General features: G+C 39.9%; 1 protein-coding gene across 1 annotated transcript; it reads right to left on the minus strand.

Annotated features, from left to right (window-relative positions):
- Window positions 1-41: 41 nt before the first annotated feature.
- Window positions 42-13695, minus strand: LOC108669191 (splicing factor 1). Its single transcript, XM_018156494.2, has 7 exons — window positions 13348-13695; window positions 11777-11911; window positions 10527-10602; window positions 7544-7696; window positions 7074-7245; window positions 6524-6622; window positions 42-6227 (listed from the first exon to the last, which is right to left on the minus strand). Exons 1-7 carry the CDS (start codon window positions 13604-13606, stop codon window positions 5058-5060), a joined length of 2064 nt encoding a protein of 687 aa, XP_018011983.1. The 5' UTR covers window positions 13607-13695; the 3' UTR covers window positions 42-5057.
- Window positions 13696-24503: the final 10808 nt, after the last annotated feature.

The following is a 24503-nucleotide window of genomic DNA, read 5'->3' on the forward strand; positions in this document are numbered from 1 at the left end:
TACTCGTCACCTGGAGGGTAAACGGGAAATAAAAAACTTAATTAGGCCACAGCTTTGATAAGCTCAGCGCAGTAAAACATACAAGTGAAATAACTTACTGCTAAATTGTACTATGTTACATGTTAGTCATCAAATGGACGACTCCTATTTGCAAGCAATTTTAAGGGTGATTCAAATGCCAACTATAGTTCTACGACAAATACATCACTTATTTGATATTTACAGGCAAATAAGACAAAAGCTTCACGTCAATAATACAACATACGAGGGCACAAAGGCATGCCAACGCAGAACACAAAGCCTATTCCCAGCGTATGCATCAATTTTAGATATAACGACACTTATTACCCTCATGCCTGCGAACAGATAAAAAAACTTGATTCTTGTCTCTTCTGAAATTAAATTTGGTGGAGTGGTTGCACTTGTTTGTGATCACTAACATATCACCAGTCCTCTGCTCTAATGGTCAACACTGCGGATTTCAGGGACAGAATTGTCTCGTAAAATGAACTGAATAATTAGCAGGACTGCAGGACATATCTCTTCTAATTTTGCAGTATCAAATTCGGTTTACGAATATCGAAATAAACTGACCTTCACATCGCTACAACACATTCTGACACATAAAGTAAACCAAACAAATTGATTTTTTTATACATGGAAATAACCGAACCGAATCAAACTTTTTACTGTAATGCTTGATCTGAGGAAAATATGAAGATCGGCATTTCCTGCGGAATGGCAATTTTGCCCTGATTGCTTATTGTGTCAATATCGCACAGTCTACGAACCCGAAACTCATCAACGTTCATCAAAATTCAAATCTATTGCATCATTTTCAGTTACAGGATGAGAAGTCAGCAATGCCTGTGAGAAAAACAAATAATAACGGGCCATGATAATCCTTTAGCTTTTCACTCCAAAAACGGAACTGAAAACAAATTAGTGCAGGAATAATTTATCAATAATCTACATCAAAAGACAATAAACAGCTGTAAATTAATTAAACGCCACATTTGAAGGGGGCTGAACTATAAGGTAAAATACTTACTTCCCCGTTTGGGAGAACCGGGTCGGGGTCGGGCGACCTTAAGCGACCATTGAGGTCATTTCTGCACCCGTCCGAGCCAAACCGGGCTGATGAAAGTGGCTTCTCCATCTTACCAATTCACGGTGTACGGGTAACGCCAAGTGCAAAAAGCGGAAAGTAACGCACAATTTTTTCTCATTTAAATTAGATTAACGAGCATTTCCAGTATTATTGCCTAAGTTTTTGTCGTTTTTGTCACGGTCGTTTTTGATCATCTCTCTCTTGATTTCTACTATTTTTCCCTAATGTGTGGTTGTTTTCTCACAACAGTTGTAGAGCCCGAACATCAAGTCATCAAGCGAGGGCTCATCGTCAAGTCATTTTGCGATGGCTCGGCTGCGGTAGCAACCAAATATAGCGGTTACGTCGCAAAGCTGGTTCATGAAACCTTACAAATATTCATGGTGTTTTAATTGACCGACTTGGATTTTACTAGGTTCGTATATATATATATATATATATATATATATATATATTAATCATTTTTCGATAATACTTAAAGTTGCTCATGTTCCGCCGGGCAGCTATGAAAGCCGCGCTGAGCCGGGAGGGCGCTGACCATGAAGATGAAAAATATTCGGCGATGACTCGGCAGGCAAAAACAGGTAGTACTTGACCCCAAATCACGAAGCAGCTTCCTTTCCCTCCTCCATGTAGAAGAAATGGATTCGGAAGACTCCGAGAAGAAAACGAAAACGAGCGTCGGCGAATACTCTGTCTACGGCGCACGAGGAGGCGCCTTAAACCAAGAAGAGAGAGTCAGGAACCCAAGCTACGATCCGGTGCCATCGCCGCCATGCCGCTGCCCACGTTTTCCTTGAAGGGCAAGCCCTATAGTCAACCCGTCGGCCATGACAAACCGGCGTAAAAGGTTGGCACGAGGGGAATTAAGCCCACCCAGAACTGAGCCGCAGAAGACGAAACTGACCGAAGACCGGGTCGCTGACCCAGACCATGATGAGGACTCGATTGTTCATGGAGTGAATTTGTTCAAAAATCTTTCGGCTCGACGGCAGCTTGCTGGAGATGTAAGGGGAGCATGAAACGCCCTTCCTTGGGTACCTCGCTGAAGAAGATACGAGGACTATGCTGGGGAACACCAACAATCCTCAACAGCGTGGAAATATATGTGTTAAAAGTGCAGGCGAGGCACAACATAACGACAGCCGTCGTTGCATCTGCGAGGTGAGTGATAGAAATCTTTACACATGTCGTGTCAATATGTCATGAATATATGAAGACTTTGATGACCTATATCTGTGTTTTAGGCTGATATGGCCGACGATGATGCTACGTTTTCGTTTCATTCCTTGCAGCGGAGAGAGGAAGATTAAACCGGTAAATATAAGGACAAATGCAGACGAGTTTGGACCGGCCCCAGCCTGTCATGTGACTCGTCTCAGGGAACGGCGAGTACATCTGAAGAGTCTGAGGCATCCTCGTAGTGAGGACGACGAAGGGAGTTTTTCTGTTGCACGCAGCAATGCGGTGAAAGCTGAGCCACGCAAGCGCCCACAGAAACTTGGGGGTAAGCAATGGGAGTGTATGATTCCCTCGTGCGACGGTCTTACGCACGCCCACCACATGAGCATTCAGTATATGCAGACTCGTAGCTTCACCCTTGTTATAAATAAATGTCACCGCCAACTCGAAGATATCGGGAAAAGAGAGGCTACTTATCCGCACATGCGCCCCAATAAGCTCAGCGAGGGAGCGAATGCAATTATAATTATTACCGACTAACTGATGGAACTACCTGACACCATGCCGGCTATTAAGTCAACGAAAATACTCAAAGCCTGCCTTCCCCTCACTTTAATGGTCTTGCTGCTCGACAGCATGCGCAGGGGAAGCTGTTCGGGACCAACTTTCCTCTACCAAGGAATGCAATATCCTCGAGCAGAGCGATGACCAAGTGCAGGCGAGGGCGGCCGCTGCAAGAAGCTTGGACCTAACCATGACCCGCAAGCCATCCACGTGAACGCGGATAAAGGCGGCGAGCAGGAAGGCAACAAGGAAAAGGAATCCCCCGGATGGGAAACGCTGCAACACCTTGCGAAAAATGAAACTAGGCAGAAAAGGTACGTTAACGTTCGTCAAATCTGCTTAAAAGGATTTACAACGAGAAAATTGTCAAGAACGCACGAGAGAAAATGCACAAGGAGAGCAAAGCTGCTGCCGTCTCAGACGTTCAATCGGTACTCCCCTACAAGAGGTTTGTCAAGTTCACGGTCGTTCCGATCAGCGGTCAGCAGCTGATCAAGTTCGTCCCCGAAGTTGTATTAAAGTCCATTAGGGAGGTATACACGATGAAGATATTAGCTGCTTACAATGTGAGCTTGGTGCGGCAGGAGCTATAAATCCTCGAGCCAGGTGAGGGAGTAGAGATGTTTGAAAGACGGAAGGGCGACGCCCTGGTGACCCAAGCGGCCCTTTAGTTCAATTCTCACGACTTATCACGCACTTTCCCATTTCTGCACAAAGTCATTGCAGTTTCACAAAGATCTGATTGCCATTGACAAGTCGAATAAGGATAGGTAAACTGCCAGAGTGACCTCAAATGATTTCTTGCCAGCGATTGCGTGCTACACTGTCTACACATCATCTCGATCCTGATCAAAGAGCCGCCATGGAACAATGGAATCTGTCGCGAAAGCTCAATCTGGCAATGCGGGCGTTCCGAGCGGCTGTAGGATGATCTCTCAGACCAGAGACCATGAAGCGATATCTACTGTCAGTCACTAAGTTAACCACGTATATAAATACCCTGCAGCTCGATAAAGCAAATTTAGGTAACACTTTTAACTTTAACACTTTAGGTAATAAACTTTTAAACACCGTATCAAAGATCTTGTTTCGAGGCAATGTTTTAGTGAGCCGCGCTCAAGAAACATTCACTCACAATGAGCAAATAGATGAAAGGAACGTAAAGATTTAAATAGCGCTCGACGCCATCTGCTGCATCAGACACAATGCATTCTCGAATGATTATGTCTCGCAATTGCAGGACGTTTGTAACGTATTGGATGCAGAGCAGACCGTGCCACATGCGCGGCTACCATGGCACCGCCACGCCAAACTGCTGGCAGGGTGCGAGAATCTTGCTTACTATGTTTGGAATCTGTACAGCACGACGATCATTAGAGTCGAGGATATTTTTTGCTGCAGTCTTTCTAAAACCCTGTACTGATAGAAGATGATTACGTCGTCTATAAGGTTAGACGACACAAGACCCGCTAGTCTCTGCTCAACCATAGCAGGTGGAAGGTGCCTATAAGGCTACGTCAAGTATTACAGACCGAAGATCACGTTAGACCATCAACACAAGTCAAGTTTTTTTTACAGTATTGCTGGCATGATCTGAGAAAAACAAGCTCGTCATCAGAGAAGAACAAGATCGGCTTTTAACGGAATAACAATTTTGCCCTGTTTGCTTATTTTGTCAGTATTGGACAGCCTACGACCCCAAAACTCATCAACGTTCATCAAATCTATTGCATCATTTTCAGTCACAGGATGAAAAGTCAGTAATGCCTGTGAGAAAAACAAATGATAACGGGCCATGACGATCGTTTAGCATCTTTTCTCTACAAAAAAAATAGAATTGACAACAAATATATGCAGGAATAATTGATCAATAATGTACATAAAAAATCAATTAACAGCTGTAAATCAATTAGCAGCCACATATTCTTCGTGATGTAAAGAATAAAGAAGTGGCGAAAGTCGTGTCAATCGAGCATTACGCGTTACTCAAGGCAGAACAAACCCAGGAGTTTATGCACTTTCGAAACTTAGAATATATTTAGACAACAAAGTCTGGTATTATCTCTTGAGCATTCAACTCCAGTTTGTTTATTAGTTACTTTAAGTCTCTGATTCTATTATCAGTTCCTAGGACTATCATCAGAACCAAATCATTTCCAATTCTGCATATGACAATTTTCTGTCAGCAAGCAAAGCTTGATTAGGAAGGAGGGGGTGGTGGCGGAGCAGACAGAAGGGCACCCAGGTCAACGTTGGACCCTCGTTGCTGTTGACTGTTCATGCCTGGTGGAGGAGGCCCCATGTTCTGCGGGCCATTCCAGCCCCAGCTTGGGGGAGGTCCAACAGGCCTAGGTGGAGGCACTGGGCCAGGAGGAGGACATCCCATCCCTGGAGGCCCATGCTGCATGCCAGGGGGCGGGGGAGGAGGACCTCCTTGGAGAGATTGTTGCTGCTGCCAAGGGTTCATGTGAGAGGAACCCATGGAACCTGACATGTTGTTGCCACCTGGCGGACCAGGAGGGACTTGATTCATCCAAGATGGCGGGCCACTCTGCTGCTGATTGGACTGCGAGTTTGACGACTGCGAAGTCATCATTGAAGGAGGTCCATTAGAGTTTTGTTGTTGCCACGGAGGTGGAGCCGAGCCACTGTGACCTCCGAGCACTCCAGGAGGCGGTTGGGCAAAGTTCGGACCAGCAGAATTGTTGCCTGAGCTTAGCAAAGGACGAGGTCCCTGAGCTGATGATGAACCGCCGAAGCCTGGAGACGACAGTAGAGTTCGTGGATTGTTGACGTTGGATGCGCTCGCGTTGTTGTTATGCATACCAGACCCAGGAGGTGAGGTCCAGGGATTGATGGAGTTACCAGTAGAACGAGGCATCATGGAGAGAGGTGGCGGTCCCAAGCTGAGCAGAGGACGAGGCCCACCTTGCTGGCGGTCAAACAGGGGCCTAATATTGGGAGTTGAAGGAGTTTGCGAGTTGGAGCCGGAAGAAGGAGGTGGAGGCCCTTCACCCAGTTCCGCCATAAGGCTCATGTATTCCTGATCTATCTTTTGACGGTCAACAACAGATCCACCCATGCCTCCCATATGCATGCCCTGTCCTCCGGACATTCCAGGCTTAGGTTGCCGGCAATCTTTAGAGATATGTCCAGCACCCCCACACAGAGAGCAGATAACGCCCTGAGTCATGTTGGGTTTCTCAGGGCACTGCCAACTTTTGTGGGAGCTGGCCCCGCAGTTGCTGCATCGAGGCCCGTCCGTCTCGCGCAACGTGCCGTTGAGCAGCGCCAGCTCCCGCAGCTGCATGCGGCGTAGGTCATTCTGGCCTTCAGGAACTTCTACTCCCTGCCTGATGATCTCTTTGATCTGAAACAAGGATTTGCATATTGAGGGGTAAAATGTCAAGTAAAGGCATCCTCATATTTACCGCAATAAAATAATTATGATAAGTTCATTTTTTTATTCTTTTGCGATAGTTATTTTGACTAAAATGTAAGGATTGCTTCATCTTGATCCATTGAAGTTTTAATGTACAATATATAATATTTCTACTTAGGTAACTGTCCACCCATAGGATCTTAAAACACATTAGGGATGATGTGGTACTCTAGAGAGCAAATTATGCAGGACTAAGCATAAAATAGGGTTGTCAGAGAGCTCACCTTGTCGACCGCCTTCTTGACGCTCTCCAAGTTGGTACCAGAAACAAACGCGTGCAGCGGTTCATCCTCACCAGGCATGGGCCCATCTTTGCGCCCCACCTGCAATAATCAAATACATTTGCACCACTCAAAGATTACTACAAGCAAAATAAATAGATATGCACTAGAGCAGTCAACCCTCACGCAGAGGAGACTAGTTAGGCTTGAACCAGAAAGTAGGGCAAACTGTTTGGTAAATGAGCCTATGAATTTTATAATTTTCTTTCATTGATAACAAGGTTAATACAAGCAGCTCAAAATTGTTCCTTTTCACAATTTACAATGCAAATATTTTTTTTAGGTATACGAATGTTTAGTATAAACGTAGCAAGAGTTTAACCATAAATAGAAGAGAATTAAGCTTGCCATATTCGCTTTTGCTCTGAATTCGGCAGCAATATAAGAATGACAGCACACCAAGATATATAACTAGTACTTCCTTACAATAACTTTCACCATCCAGGATATAATAGTATGAACAATGTAGGCAAATCACAGAGACATATCACACCTTTCCCTCCTTGACACTGCCTTTGCCGCGTATGATGATCTTGGCGCCAGTTTCTTTCTCCATGGATTTGAGAGTATTTCCGCGCGGCCCGATGAGCAGACCGACGAAGTTGATGTCGGGATGTTCCTCTTGCGGGATCATCACTTTGTCTGACACCTTGATGATGGGCGGCCTGAGGGCACACAAGCATACTAGAGCAACTCCAAGGTTCATACGATTACTGCTAAACCTATCAGTTCACTTATTTAAAACAAATATTAATTTCAATTCAAATGAATATACAAAAAATGTTTCAGCATCCATGCATATCAGCATTAGCATTTAAAGAGAACAATGGGTTTTTCATAATTTATAAAGCTGAAACAACACTTCTGTGACTAGTTTTTCTTGCACTTAGAATATTAAATTTCTAAAGAATAACACTTTAAGCCCATGGATTGAAGGTTGACTAAGCAGGCAAAGCCACTTACTTGTAGTCAGTGGGAGGCTTGTAGTCCGTGTTGATCTCATTCATGCGCGTGATGGCCGCGTGTCTCTCGTCCTCAAGCCTCTTGCGCGTGCGATATTCGCGAGTGTTGAGGCGCTTGCCCTCGTTGTTGTATATGGGCTCGGGAGACGGCGACCTGACACATAAAACAACAAGCGATCAAGACACCAGCCACGAGTTTAGCTAGCATGACACTGACTTATGAAGTGGTACCGTGACTTAGGGAGTGGTACCGTGACTCACGAGGTGGCACCGTGACTCACGAGGTGGCACCGTGACCCGTGACTCACGAGGCGGCACCGTGACTCACGAGGCGGCACCGTGACTCATGAGGCGGCACCGTGACTCACTTGGTCACAATAGATTTGAATATTGTAATTCTTGTCAATTTTACCATGAATTTGACTTTGATTAGTAGGAAATAATTGAAGCTAAAGACTGGTAACAGCATTTAAGATGAATTTATGATCAAAACTTAAAGTTGAATTTAGGTTTTTAAAATTTGGCAGCATGGGTATTTAATGCAACCACGTTACAAATTAGTGTATACAGTTCACGAGAATTGTACTTTACTACCTTGAATAAAGTTTAATAACAGACAATGATATCTCAAAAACTTGCAAGCAAGTCAAAAAATGCTAATAAGATTTAAAATATATGTCACTCTGAAGCAAAAAATCTCTTAAAAGTCTCCAGCTTTTTCTAGTGTGGGGTGATTAAACTAATGTACAATGGTTATGCTATTCAAAGTTTTGGAGTCGGTACCACATCATTTAGAAGGTCCTCAAAAGAACGCACATGTGTAAACAAAATTAATGTGTACACATCATGATATAAATTTCCAATCTGATTGATGTTATTATACACTCAATGTGTAACACAGTGCAATAATGAAGAACTTTCAGTTATATTTAATTTTAACCACACTGAGCTATAGAAGACGTGATCTAAGATGATGAAATCCAAAATGTAATGCTGATAATTCTTCAATCTCTGAATGAAACAAATTAGAGTTAAGTCAGATCTTGTCGCAACAAGATCAGACTACACTCCAAAGCGCATGTTGTTGATAACAATGCTGTAGATGCGGGCATAGCTGGAGAGATTCTTAATTAAAAATGAACCTACAAGAAGAGACCAACAACACAACCAATTTGAAACATGAGCGAACAAACCTAGGTTCAAAAAAATTGATGCGAATTCACCCAGACATAATCATCCTAATTTAAATCGTTAGCAAGAAGCAGCAGTTGGAGTATTCCATCTTATCAGGTACGATCATGATAGCTTCGAACAGAACAAAATAATATGACTGTATTTTGAAAAGAGGTCATCCCTCAAGGACTCAAGTTTACTGTCATAGACTCAGAACTAAGTAACTATCATGTAAATTCACTCAATTCACTCAAACCAACAATCCTAGTAGCACCCTTCTATAGACTTGATAAAATACAACAACAACAAGACCAGCTGACAACTTCGAACAACAAAGAACCAATGCCACAGCCATTAATCGCAACTCGATGTGGAAGCTGAAGGTTGAATGATATTCTGTAAGTTCCGCGTTGTGCAGAAAAAATTGATCATTAACAGGACTGATTAGTAACACATTATGATGCTGGGCAACTCTTGTACATAGCTTGGAGAACCAGAATATCATTAGGTATTACACATAGCTATTCATTACAGCATCAATTCTACAACTTTTGATTAGTGTGGACGATAATGTTTCCTGAAAATTGTTTCAAAATTATCTGCAGTCATTACACTCCACCATGTGCTTCCAGAAAATATTTTATTGCTGAAATGTTAGAAAGATGACAGTTAGATGTTCTGCAGAGCTCTTCAGTGCAGCACAGCAACTTCAAAATCTGCCATGTCACTGCTAATGCCAACTCGAACTAGCCTAACTGCTTTTATTCTACTAAAGGCAACAAATTACAATTCAATTAAAACTGAAACAGCTGCCAACCATAAGTAATGCAGATATTTCTGTAGTACTTTCAAACAAGGGACTTGAGAAATAAGTAAAAAAAAGAGATAATAATAAACAATTCTAAAATTTCTTAGAGGTTGCTTGCACTTATTGCATAGGGATAATAATAAACAATTCTAAAATTTCTTAGAGGTTGCTTGCACTTATTGCATAGGGCAAGTTACAAAAGATTATGAAGTTTGGTAAAAATCGAGTTCATATAAATTCATTGATTTTGCTGCAAATAATTTTCCTATGAATAGCTTTTAATTTGTGTTTCAAGGGAGTGTGGCAATTAACAAAACATATTTATTGAGTAAACCTTCTACCCAATGATAAATTAAAATAAAAAGTGCAGTGAATCATGGTTTTTAAAAATGATAGATAAACATGAATAAAGTACAATGCAAACAATATCAAATCCCTGTATTCAACCAATTTTCCCACCTCACGTGTGAAGTATTTTCGTAATACACGAGCTAAAGCTTTTATTCACTCAAGTTTGAGGAAGTAGGTGCTGATTGAATAATGGAATCCTTCCTTTTCCCCTCAAAATATTTTACTACTGCCAAAATTTCTGAAATCATGGTATATGAACCCCCAACAAATTAATTTAAATAGGAGACAGATGTGAAAGAACCTCTTGAATAAATTCCCTTTGAGAAAAACAAATTGAAATAAAATATTTCTGGCGCATTTGATTGACATTTAAAGGATGGGCTAACATGACTCATGTAAAAGTAACAGAAGTCAAACAACTCACAGATGCTAAGCGCTCCTAAAATCTTGACAGAAGTCAAACAACCCACAGATGTTAAGCGCTCCTAAAATCTTGATAAGGAGACTTGGCTAGATTAGACCTGACATTGATGAAGAAGTGGCAGCATTGTGATGCCCTAGTGACATCAAGAAAGGGTTGTGGTCATTATAAACTACAAGATGAGACAAACCCGTTGAGTGTGAGCCCAAGGACCCACTGCAATACTCCAACCTTTCATCAGGGTTAGCAGGGATGCCGAGGTCATTGCTGCGCAGTCTCCTGCTTATCTCTTCAATCTGCAGTTGCACTGTAATGAACGGGGTTAAGATGGGCGCAAAAGCCCAAAAATATGTCAATAACATGCCTGAAAATGACAAATTAAACAAATACTTACATTTTACATCACCTACTAGCATGTGGGAGGAAAATCTTACAATAGTCAACATTAGAAGTAGTTAAAAATTGCCCTAGAAAAAATTATCAATGTCATGGCTTAGAAATCTGTGTAAAGGCAACAAAAAGAACAGCTCATTACGTGTTTTTAGCACTCATTATAGCTGCAAGAAAGGATATCTTTGGTATAATTACACATCTTCATGATTAAATAATGTAATTATGGGGAAATAAAATTTGTTGGTCATTAAATTAGGTGCACAGTAATTCATTGATGAAACTCATTAAGGGAAAATTTTTGTTTAAACAAAAGAATAAATTTAGGCTGATTATGTATTAAAGTAAAATAGAGATCTGTACAGGTATATATTGCTGAAAAATAATGAAGATTTTCAAGTGCATTGAAAATCCAGTTACCTCAAGAGGCCGATCACAAGAAAATATTTGTATTTTAATTTCAGTGGAAAGTTGGAGAAAATTAATTCAGCATTTTTTAAACAAACTTCCAAAGCATCATTGTCATACACAAGTACAATTAGTCTAATTGGAGATAGTTATCAACATTTTGGCTTGGTAGTATCTAGTATGAACCTCTCAGTATAATCAGAAAAATCATTGAAGGAATTTTACAAAGAATGAGACATTGTCAATGAACTGTAGAGTTGGTAATGCAAGTACACTGCCACTGATTGTGCATTAGCTTAATCTTCAGCAATAGATAAGGAAGAAGTAGGACAAATACACATTGCTGTTTTGCACAAATTAAATTAAATGTCAGCAAATAGATAAAATGAATAACACATCTCCACAATTAAAATAGATTTAAGAGGAGCATAAAAACTATAATAGACTAACAATTTACATTAATATTAAAATATTGCTGCACTTGAGAAAAAAAAACAGATCATTAGGTCTTTACTGAAGACTGCTGAGCATCCAGATGAGCAGCTCACTGAATGTTCTGAACCTAATTTTGAAGAAAAACCCATTTAAACAACAATATTAATTAATCAAATAAAACTGATAGATGAACAATATTACATTCAATCTACTACTGTGAGTAACATTCAACCCCTAAAAATACTCACAAAGGTAAGCCTCCTCCTGGTCTTTAGTTAAATTTGATGGGAGGACAGTGGGCATTCCAGGAATGAAAATCTTCTCCTTCTCATCACCTTGCCATCTTGATTTTCGTTTCCTCTTCCTCTCATTGCGCTCCCGATCTGCAAGATGGAGTCTCAGTAAGATATAAAATTATTCATTCCATTGTATTCTTTGACTTTAATAATAATTTCAGAGATAGCATAAAACATTGCAATGAATTTGATATATTCCTAAATTTAAAATACAATATCATCACCTCTATACAAAGGTTACTGTGAATGGGATTTCAACATTAAAAAACCATATCGCCACCTCCCAGCTATTTATATTTGTACTTGCAGAAATTCTCTAGAGGAGATCCCATGGAATCAATGCTCTAATAGCTCTATGTTTGCTCAAATTAAAAAGTCAGTTAATATTATTTAGCTTAGCAGGCTGGATGCTGGAAAAGCATATGCGAAACAACCAATCACAGTCTGGAGATGGACATGCATCCACACAAACAGCAAAACAGGGCTGGAAAAATCCTATTTTTTTCTGTAATATTGCAGGTCTATATCTTATAATTTCAGCAAGTATGAAATCTTGCAGCTCTAATGTCATAAATTTTTGTTTGATTGAAAAAAAAGCAGTTTGTTGCAAACATATCGATTCATAAAATTTCCAACTTCCACAATCTGCAGTATATATCCTACTTCAATCAGTTTAATGCTCCTGCCTCCCACCAAAATAACATGCAAAACATGAAACAAGTCAACTCAAAATATTTCCTAGAAGATTGCGCAGTTGCGATCATGTCAGAGCAGTCAGAATAAGACTGCATTATCACTTGTTCAGTTGCTGCTTAAGTGAAGACAAATGCTAGGCCTAGTCACTGTTTTTATGGTAAAATTAGAGATGCAGGTATTGCAGGATGTCATGTTCTTTTCGGCTTTGTAAATAACAAGTTCGTGGCCAAGATATGGAATTCATGGCTCAAAGAAATGGAATCACGGCTGGCGCCTGCGGCCTGGCAGTCTAGTCTGGAAAAGTCCTATTTTTGTCTGAAATATCGCGGCTCTAATATCATATAATTTCAGTAGGTATGAAATCTCGCGGCTCAGGCAAATCCATAAAACCACGGCTCGAAAAATTCAGTCGCGGCTCGCCAAGTAGATATATTCCATACTAGCTGGCAGTGGCAAACCCATGAAGACACGGCACTAAAAATCCAGTAGCGGCTACAGGCTAGCCAAATATATTATAGTATTTAATGCAGGAGTCCATGCCTGCACTCAAAAATGACAAGTTTTATCATTTATGCACTAGTATGCAGCAAGAATTCCAGCAAGATGAGGTGTTGCCTCCTATTCCAATTTCCAAATAGGTATTTTTATCAGTTTTGGAAAATTTTAATCAATATTCCAGAAAGAATATTCTGTCCAGTTGAGTTTCCTACCTTCCCAATTTGGCATTTAGAGAAAATAAATTAAAGCAACTAAAAGTTTCAAATTAGAGCTCTGTAATAAAAAATAGGCTAATTGAGATCCCAAACTCAAAGAGAATAAACATCTACCTTTACTGCTGGGTGATGATTCTCTTTCTCTTTTGTTGATGGCCAAGGCTGCAGCTGCCTTGGCTGCGGCAGCCGCTGCAGCTCCTATGCTGCATGCTTGCAAAGCCGGAGGGGACATCACGCCACCGCCATTACTGCTGCCACCGCCCGACATATAACTGGGTTTCAATAAAGAGCTCCCAGAGGATGAAACCGACTTCTGAGAAGATCCTGTCTTAGGATGAGCCTTCCCAAGAGGCGTGCTATTAGCACCACTCATTTTGAATTCAAATAATTACTAAATAATGCTTAAAAAGATCCTCGTCTGCCACAACGACAAATCAATTTTTAGAGCACTGTTAGTAAGGTCACGACTATACTTGTATGCCACGCGGGCATCTGCAATGAAAATACCGAATAAATTTGATCATTCTGGAATTTTATATATATATAATATATAAAGAGAGACAGACGTGATGTTAGAATATAGATGAAATTTAAATTTTTCCTAACGTGTTGAAATAATTTGATAAAATTGTTTGATTCTTTGGGAATCGATGATGACCTTTGGGACGAATTTTAATAACAACATTTTCATGCATAACTTTCTTGACTAAGTTGAAAGTGACGCCATTTATTCATACAACGCTCTTACGGGCGCTATTAGAGTTTTTTGCCCGTTTCGATTTTAAGTGCGTTTTCACACATAACTTTATCAAATCGACACTGATCTTGACCTACTTAACAACGAAGCTATTTACCGACATTACGGTCCTTGGAGCGTTGTCGTGATTTTTTTTTTTTTGCTCCGCTTCGTTTTCACATAGGGCACAAAACCCAAAGCAAGGTAACATTCAACATAATGGGAAATTCCCCGCAGTGCAATTTAAATAGCTAGTCTGAACACGCTACGCTTGTTATCAGGCTGCAGTCGTGCGGGATGGCTGTCGTGCAGTCGTTCGCACCCTCCTTGACAGAAATTGAGCTCAAGTAAAGGCTAGTCTTGCTTCCTTGCAACCTTGAATGGCTATTTCGAGGCGCGCGGAACTTTGTAGCGCTCTACTGTACATTCACACTTATTGTCACTGGAAAACTATCTCCTACAGGCTACAGTATTGAAGCTTCAGCAATGAGAGTTATACCATTCGATTTGCAAATAAAAGATCTAGAGATTGGTAATAGCTTTTTTTTAAAATTTCGTTAGTTTTGAAAATAATTTGAAAAAGGAAATCGCAAATTTTTTACGAAAAATGAACCTCCCCCCCCCACCCACATAAATTCAAATTTCGAAAAAAGCTGCGAGGAATCGATAGATATGGTTCTTACGCATCGAATGATATGCGTCTCAATATTGTAGCTTGAACATCCTAGGAGATAGATTTCTAGAGTTCTTTTTGGCCGTTTTCCTAGAATTTCACGTTTTCATTTTTTTTAATTCATACGAATAAAAAATTCTTAGATTTATGTTTTACATATGTCTACCAAGTTTCAAAGTGATCCGTCCGTAAATAATAGAATCCTGGTAAAGTCAAGTGCACTGGATTGTTCCAGTACAGGAAGTAAGAGGAGGATTAGAGAAATGATCACGAAAATCTACAAGAAGTATCAGCAGCAGCAACTTCAAGAATCAGCAGCAGCGACTTAAAGTCCATTGCATCTCTGAAGAAGCAGCGGCGGCTTCATATATCAGTAGCGGCGTCTTCATGCATCAGCAGCGCCGACTTTCTGCTTTGTATACCAAGTGATCAGAGACGACCAAAACCCCAGAATCCTGGTAAAGTCGTCGAACAACATTGAAGAGAAGCTAAAACATCACATCAATGAGCGAAGCAACATCAACAGCACGAGTAACGAACGAGGAACGACGTATATTTATACGCGCCCGTGAAGAAGTTCAAGATACATCGAGCGGTGACCTCGGTCATCGAAACTTGCGCAAATAATAAAGTGAAGAAGAGGCAAGAACAATCTCAACTGTCGCGACATCTCAAGAGTCGCTGGACTGAAGTTGGGTATTCTAATAATGAAATATTCATATTAGATTTAATTAATATTGTTTGTTAACCTACAGGTAATAATAATATCTGGTTCGCGATATCATGAGTATTTTGCGAGTCATGGGAGATCAGTAACGATTCCCGAATATTTAATTTCCAAATGACCATTTAACTGATAATTTTGCTTAAACGCTCAATAGACTTGTATCTATTTTTCTTGTGCGATGTTGTATTTATAACGCGTAGCAATGTTCATGTGTGAATACACTATACACATGACGAGCGTTAATAGTCAGAGACGGATTCTTTTTTTACTTCGAGTGGCAATATGTGTACTACGGTGCTTTGGGCGGCAACGTGTGTGCCTCGGTGAGCGTGCCCAAGCTCACCGGGATGAATGTTTCCAGTCGAAGTAATTAAATTACGGACTGATAAAAAGACAAAGTCTTTCATATGCAAAATAACGGTCATTGATTCATAGTAACATGAGTCGGAAAAATGAATCCTGTGAGGTTAGAGGCCGATGTTAAATTAATAATTTAGCACGATGAGTCCCTCAAACTAAGCCAATTCTCACTAATGAACTTCATGCTGTTACAGCCTTAATTACAGGACGAAAGAATTCTGATAGATATCCGGCATTAACGCCGTTGATACTAATGAATAATGAGCTGTGAATACCAGAGATTTAATAATCCGGTTATATAAAACGATGTTGATACCCTTTTTTTTTTTAGAGTATATGCTCGCTCTTCTCAAATTATAAATGCTAGCAGTAAAACACTGACGCCACAAAATATTTTTGCATATGTTCTAACCATACGGTAGCACGTAAGCNAAGCCAATTCTCACTAATGAACTTCATGCTGTTACAGCCTTAATTACAGAATTGACGAATTCTACTAGTAATACGGCATTAACGCCGTTGATGCTAATGAATAATGAGCTGTTCTTGCCAGAGATTATCATAATCCGGTTATATAAAATGATGTTGAAATCCTTCTTGGATTTATATATACTCGCTCTTTTCAAATTAGAAAATGCTAGCAGTCAACACTGACGTCATAAATGTTTGCATGTGTTCAAACCATATGGTAGCACGTAAGCACTGTTCATGTTTTAATACATGATAGGCGGTCAGAATTTGTTACTGAGAAAGTCATCAATTGACATTGATTGACTGATATGGTGATAACGTAATGTACGTCTACCAATTTATCTAGCTTAATTTGAATTTTTTTGATGTTGATGATGTGATAATTTTTTAGAGACAAACTGTGATGTTTATTGTGAATTCAGCATGGCTAAAAACGTTGCAAGCAACGGGCTGATTTTATTTTAATGTCTATGCAAGTCTCTGAATCGTGTGACGAGATCGTACACAGTATATGCGACTTAGATACAAGGTTATCAAGTTCGCTCCTGAACAAATCGTTCATTTAATTACGATCGTCATTTCTAATCACTGAAGCTTCTAATGAACTTTAAGAATGTTCATTTATTCTATTCAATTGTTGATATGTCAAAAGCGAATGATGATTTACGTAAATACGAAATCACATAAACGCTGTCATCATTTAAATTACATCAGTATTTAATTCACGAAACGTCAATAAAAACGTGACTATTTAAAAGCTCTTGCTGTACAACGTGTACGTCAAGCTATGTGCGTGATGGACGCACTGCAGACACAGGGTTCAGAGGTGAGAGCTTGGCGCCGGAGCTTGAGCTCCGTTGTTGCGTAAACAACAGCTAGGTCCAAGAGAGCCGCAGATCAAGGCGAACACACGAGCGACTTCTTGCATTTACTCACTTGTTACCCGTTCTGAGAGAAGGTGGTCACATTATTGTATCTAATGTATTAGAATTAATATATATTAATTCCATTAATGCCAACATATTAATGTGTCATGCTACTAATTTTCTCACAGGAGTAAAAGTACATAGAATCTCTGATCCTCAAAGCGAGACTATCACGTTGAAAGCAAATATTCCGTTAAATAATATTGCACGTATTCAAAATATTGCATTGTATGCAATAGAGTGCAAAGATGTTTTCATGATTCATACTGTTAAACGTTAGTTCTTTTACCGAATATAACGAGATGTAATAAATAATAGCTTGACTACTGCACGCTATTGCGCACGCAGGAAATAAGATGTCAGTAAGACTGTTATTGAGATGACTTATAATCGTGATAAATCTAATTTCACGTTGCTCAAATTTACAGCATGTAGAGCATAAAAAATTGTGTTGTATAAATTCAAGTAATCAAGTTAAGGATTTTCTGATCAATGCTGAGATACTAACTCAGTCCAAAGCTTGATTGAAGGAAACTTGTTTTGCGATCAATGAGATATAATAACATACAATTGTTATTGTCAACTTAACGACGATTTATACGCGAGATAGAATTATTTCTTGCTTAACGATTGGGGTAATATCTGTCTCTTATACACATCTAGATGTGTATAAGAGACAGACGTTCTCACGTCCACAACATTCTCACACTTTAAAACTCGAGGACCTTTTGACCTCAGTCTGTTCATAACTTGTTATCGACTACGGATTTCAATTTCAGTGTTGCGATCAACATCCGTGCGATGTATATCAACATCAGTGCGATGTTGTAGACTTTTTTTTATCGCTCATGGTCAACGTGCTAAGCTTGTTGATGGAAAACGCCTGAGTGGTAGCACTTCAAAATTGAATAATGTTCTGTGTGTCGGGATTTATGGGAAGAAACCGATAAATCATGCTTATCTGAGTTATGACGCAGATTAGATTGAGCGAGCAGCATTCATGCTCGACTGTGTAGGGTTGTTGTGGGAACGACTTACTCGCCTGAGCGATATAGTAAGTGCCTTTTCTATTATTCAACTTTTGCTTACAGCAAAGGTCTGTGTCGAGTATTATACCGAGTATTACACCGAGTATTATACCGAGTATTGTCGAGTATATATACCGATAAAATTGATGCACGTTAAATGCACCGAACACTGATTCCGGCAGGGAAATTTGTTTTGTATTAATGTGTTATTCTAATATCTAGGTAACGCTAAATAATTAATTTCCGCCCATTATTTTTTTTGTAACTTTAATGTTCGGTTGTGCAAGGTTGATAGACAAGTGTCTTTTAAAATTCTTGTATGCAATATAATGTTCTACTCTTAACTGTCTCTACCATGTTATCTACTATTGCATTATCTGTAAAAGTAATGAGTTGATGTTATAAGACATCCATGTGGTTTCAAACGGTAGATTTAATCAATTTGATTAAACTGTAACAATTATTGTACAGCTGTCTCTTATACACATCTAGATGTGTATAAGAGACAGATGCACGTTTCCCTCAGGTTCTAATCTTTAATTCATCAAGCCAACTGGAAAAATTTGTGGAAAAGAAGATGTGAATTTGAAGAATCGATTTGAGTTTCTTGGTTAAGCCAGGCTGTCGGCGTCGAATGGCTCACAAGTTTAACGCGTTATATGACAAGACTTCAAGGCCTCATTGCAAATATATGTATGTATTCCTCGGATTCAGTTAAATTTGTGCTGTATAATGAAGTGTCATTATAGGTTAATTACTGGAGTTGAGCATCATTGTTAATTCGTTGTCTTGAGATCACAGTTTATTGTTAATTGTAATTTTGTAACTTGTTATGATTACAATACCGTGTAATAATTGTTTATTTCTATGAATCCGTATTTATCTTTGTTATTCTGAAATTATCTGAGCTCATCTTTAATTTTCTTTATTTTTCTTAACGTATTTGTATCAATTCTTAGTNAACCGGCATTGAACTTCTATTTAATATTAAGTTACTACTATGATGTCCGTTGTCATATGTAAACTCTAGTAACTGAGCCTTTTTCTTAAAAATTAGGTTTGAAATTAATGCCAAATTAATTAATGCCTAATCTAAGCACTGATGTTTAACGACGTTCAGTCTCATTGTAATTAACAATTCCGATCATTGTTAAGAAATTTGTACACATGACACTGATGCGTTGACCCATGTATTAGCTTTGCTTTATATTAATGAAGCGAGGACGCTTCTAACCGCGATGGGGGGACGTGTCAGGTTGTGATGTCATTACTGACTATTACGTCACCTTCTGTGACGTCACTACTCGTGGGTCACCGCGTATATAAGCTGAGAAAGCGCACTGTTAGTCAGTCCCAGCAGAGTCTCAGTCTTAGGCAGACAGCCTTCAGCTGCAGTCATGCAGACTCCGGCACTCAGACCAATATGTAGTGTCGTTAACTCTATCTCCCAATCTACTGCACATACTGTGCCTGATCCTGTAACTTCTATCGAGTGTATCCCATGAACCTTTCTTCAATACTTAAGCTTAGACACACGACTTGTTATTTATCCTTCCCTGGCCGATGAGTATTTAATCTGTTATTCGGACAATTTATAAATGAACCAAAACCCCTCAGGTCTATCTACGTCTAATTAGTAGATCAGACAGATCCATTCAAGGTTTTGCCTGTCAACCTCAGAACAGTGTCCCTTATAAAGTTTGACATTACTATCACACATTACTAGCCAAAACGGTTAGTCATTAACAGAGAAAATTTGAGCATGAATTTATGATCCAAAGCAGATTACGTTAAAAATATATAAATTTAACTCTCTGGCAAGCATTTATTTCAATGTTAAAATTAACGACACAAAATTGGCAGCCAAACTAACATTCGTAATTAGAGTGCACGCGGTGACTGATAACGCTGTAAGTTGATCAAGTAGTAAGCGCGTAATGAATGTTTCGTCATGACAAATGCTGAGAGCGGGTTAACAACAACAAACTTTTCTTCCTCAGACGGTACCGTCGACATATCTTCCACGAGATTTGTCGGCTCATGGTTTACCTGATTTAAAACGCGGCGTTTAAAAATTTTAAATCAGGAATTTCATCAACAACATCGCAGTTTCATGTAAACTATTAAAATAAAGATGGTGCATTTCAGGATTTTGCAATACCTAAATAGACGAAGAAAATTGTTCAAAATTCATGGTTTTGAAGAAGCAGGTTAACAAATAAAAAAAAAAAACAAATACAAAAAAATTATGTAAATGCTTTAGCGGAATAATTGAGAAATATCTACGCCAGGGTGTCTCAAGAAATGCAGTCAACAAGATAAGAGGAGCTGAACTTGGGACTTCAAACTGACTTGAGTATGGGCCCCCTCCCCCCGCGGCCCCCCTTGCGGGGCCCTATGCTTTCTCCCGCATCCCGCCTCCCCCGGACCAAGTGACGCTCTATTCACTAAACGCTGACATCGAGGCCATGAGAGCTGAACAGGTTATCACCTTCATCCGAGGTCAGGCATGCATGCTGTACCACAGCTGGGCGGGAGGAGTGAATGCAGCTTACAAGCTGCTCGGGCTGCGTTCCGACGAGTTAACAACTTAACATTGTTTCCCGCAAGAAATTTTGTCTAATAATATGCTTAATTGAATATTGAGGAACGAGTTCGCAGGTTAGTTATTACCATTGACCAATAACGTTATAATAGGCATATAAACTCTAAGCATCAAGTAGTAGAACAATAGATAAAGCATGAATAATAAAAGATAAAAAAGTCCACTTAACCAAGCGTCTCATTTAACGGCAGCAAAACTAGGCACCAAAATATCTGCACAAATAATGTAACAGTTATCACTGAAATATTTCGGGAATTGACGTTTTAAAAGGTGCACTCTTGCTCTTACTACACTCATTACTAGAATATGGTGAAATAACGTTTAAAAAGGTGAATTATTATCCGTCACATGACGCTTCGCGCGAGTCGCATTAGAGACTAACCGATACACGACTCCAACTTATATCCACCATCCATTACGGCGCCTCAATGCACACTGCAGCTGCACAGGCTGTTAGTTGTGACTTGTGAACTGAGTCCGGGACTGGGAGGAGGTGGAAATGAGTATTTAACACACAGCGCCACATTATTGCAACCAATTGCATGTTATAATGTATAGTAAAAAACATTTTTATGCTTGATATATATGTTAGTCTCATAAGATAATATCACTGTTTCTCATGATATCACCCAAATTGAGATAATTAGTAAAATTGTACTATTAATATTCCTAATTTGACGAGTACATAACTGAGCCGCCACCCTGCGTACATCTGAAGGCCCGTTTACACTAGTGGCAACGACATGCGCTTTGAGTCGTTTGCTGCAGTGCCTCACCGCGCACAACCGTTTACACTACTTATGTACTCGGTTGTTTGAGACCGCGCGCTTTGAACACTAGTTGCCACCTAGACGTCAATGACGATGGATGTCACCGAATTTGAGCTGTGGGCCATTGTTCTCGGGTGTGTTGCGGTCCGTCATTCTGCGCACTATGCCATTTGTAAACGAGAACTCAGCATAGGCATCATAATTAGAGAAGTAGCACATTCAAAAACATACAGTTTATAAAAATATAGTCTATTCTTAAATAAAAAGCTCCAATATTCGTACCGATATTACATCATCCTTTGAAATCGCTAAACGGTAATGCATAAATTGTCAGGAGTTCTAAAATCACATAAACTAAGCACGTCATGTAAAAATAACTTACTTCATTTGTATTTCGATTTTTGGACTCCTTTGACCGAACACTCCATAGACATTCATGTTCTCTATAAAGATCAATTAGGCTCTCTACTAGAGAGTGACTCCAACGAGAGTGATGTTAGTCGACATTTGGTGTGCCGGACCAGCGTACACAATCAACCTTACTAGACTACAGACATCTATCTACTAAGAATTTAAAAAAAAGAATAGTCCACAAAAATTCATATCTTTATAGAAAACGTTTTGGAGACCAGCTCCATAGTCAGTTCGTAGAATCTAGAATCATAAATTAATACATTAAAACCATAGAACGAATTGAATTTCTTTAATTGATCAATTTAGATTTTCAATTTGATTTAAAATTTTAATTCAATTTAAATTCTTAGTTAATTTGCGATTTAAGCATACAAGTGATATCAATTCTTTAATAGCTATCTACTAAGCGCCGCGCTTGTGTTGCATGAGACATGGCCCCTGTCAATCGCTAGCTCGTCAATCGGTCAAGAAGCGCATGCAGAGGCTGCAAAGCGCCTCTGCATGCGCTTTGAGGCACTTGACTCTCGTGTGTTGCCCCTAGTGTAAACGGGCCTTGAGACTGCGTACAGTCTTGATAGACTGCGATAACAAACGAATGAGAAATTCTGAGGACGATACGTGTAAATGTAATTTATAGATTTGCAAGCATAAACCAATAAATCAATGGAAAATGCAAACACATTTTTGATGCTCTTCAAGGCCAAGTCGCTACATACTCCAAGTCTGGAATACATGATGATCAATGAATGAAATTTCTTCAACAGATAAAAGTGGCTCATTTCACATCAGAGTTATGTAAACGCTGAAGAGTAGGCCTGGTGTGGCCTGCCGCCGATTCTTGTAATTTTCGTGACTAGTTCACAGGAGATCTAAAAACAGGTCCTTTGACCGGATCATTTAAAAACTGATGATAGTTTGAAATAGCTACAAGACTTCCACCGGGTTCGATATGGTGTTAGGCATTTCAAGCAGAACATATATTTCTCCATAGCTTAATCTAGTCTCTTTTCGAACGCGTTCGTACTCAGAGTCAACGAGGTAATCAGGGAGGCTGTTCCACATGTCGGTGATTCGAAGCGAGAAGTTTGTCGCGTGGATGAGTTGTAACGCAGTTTTTTAGATTATAGTCGTGGCCCCTCGTGTTGGTACTTGTTTAAAATTCTAGTAAACCTTCTGGGACTTTGTATGAACCATGAGTATACTTGTATACTCCAATGAGGTCACTACACAGAAGCCGATAACAGAGGCTTGGAACCTTCATAATCTTTAATCTTTATTCGTAAAACTTGCCCTTCTGAAGTACTTTACACTAGTCGGCATTAAAACTTTTGTGTGCCTTAAACCTTAACTGTATTGTAAACTTTTGTGTCATCGGCATTCATAGAGCACACGCGCTTGGCATTCATGGAGCACTTCTGGCAGATCTTTTATAAAAGCAACGAACAAATCAGGCCCAATGACGCTTCCTTGTGGCACTCCACTGCGTACTGTTGCCCAGTCTGATACGGTTCCGTTAATACTGACACGTTGTCGTCAACCTACTACTACAACTACTACTAGAAGTAGATAGAAAAATAAATAGGAGGCCTTGACTGATAACGTATAAGATGGTGATAAGGCATGCACGTGTAAGTCAGTTATTTATTCCTACTGTCGGGCGGGCGACCAATGTACCCAATTCTGCATGATGCATACTGATTTGACGGACGTGAGGTTAAACTTGCACTCAGAAGGACGTGAGGCCAAACAAACGCTGTCATGTATACGCACAACAAGTAGCTCAGTCGTGTATAATCACACGGCCGTGCGTTTGAATTGTCAGAATTCAGTTCAGTAATCTTCTGTAGTTGTATAATTCAAATACGATAACTATCCATTCCGCAATTATGCACAAGTTTCAAGCTATATGCATTTATCTGTTTAGGGAATCCTAACTAACTTGACCTTTCTGAAGGTAATTTTACAGAAATTTGCGTTCCGTACTGAGGGAGCGCAGCCGTAGGCCACAAATTTTACTCTTAAATAAGTCCTGGAGCTAACACCCAGCCTCACCATGCATTAACTTTACTCTGCCTCTGAACTAGAAGCCGCAGACTACGCGTGAACTCCGTAATCCAGACAAGCGACACATTGCCGAAAGATAATAGCGCCGTAGCTCTTCAGCCAATGCTTAAGCATGCTCGCTCATAAGAAGACAGTTCCCCATCCGGCTGTACCTACCCCAGCCTAACCTATTCACGCTGTCCCGGCTCACAATCTTCTTGCAGCCAATGACTGGCGCTACCCGCACACTTGGACGGCCTTTCTACCTTCTTGCAGCCAATGAGGTTAGGTTAGGTCCGCTCAGGTTTGTTTTGGGTGGAGAAAAGTTGCAGCTTGTATAGGTTAGGCCAGAGGAGGTTTGGCCAGATGCAGTATGGCCATGTTTACCTTTGGCAAGCTTATTTAGTGGCTGTGGACATCCGGCGCCATGGCTTTGAGCACTTGACTTCATAGGACTCTACTTGACTTCATGCACTCTAGCGTTCCTACCTATAGAAAATAATATGAAATAAGTGTG

The sequence above is a fragment of the Hyalella azteca genome, unplaced genomic scaffold (assembly GCF_000764305.2).
Source record: "Hyalella azteca isolate HAZT.00-mixed unplaced genomic scaffold, Hazt_2.0.2 contig16646, whole genome shotgun sequence".
NCBI classification, from domain to species: Eukaryota; Metazoa; Arthropoda; class Malacostraca; order Amphipoda; family Hyalellidae; genus Hyalella; species Hyalella azteca.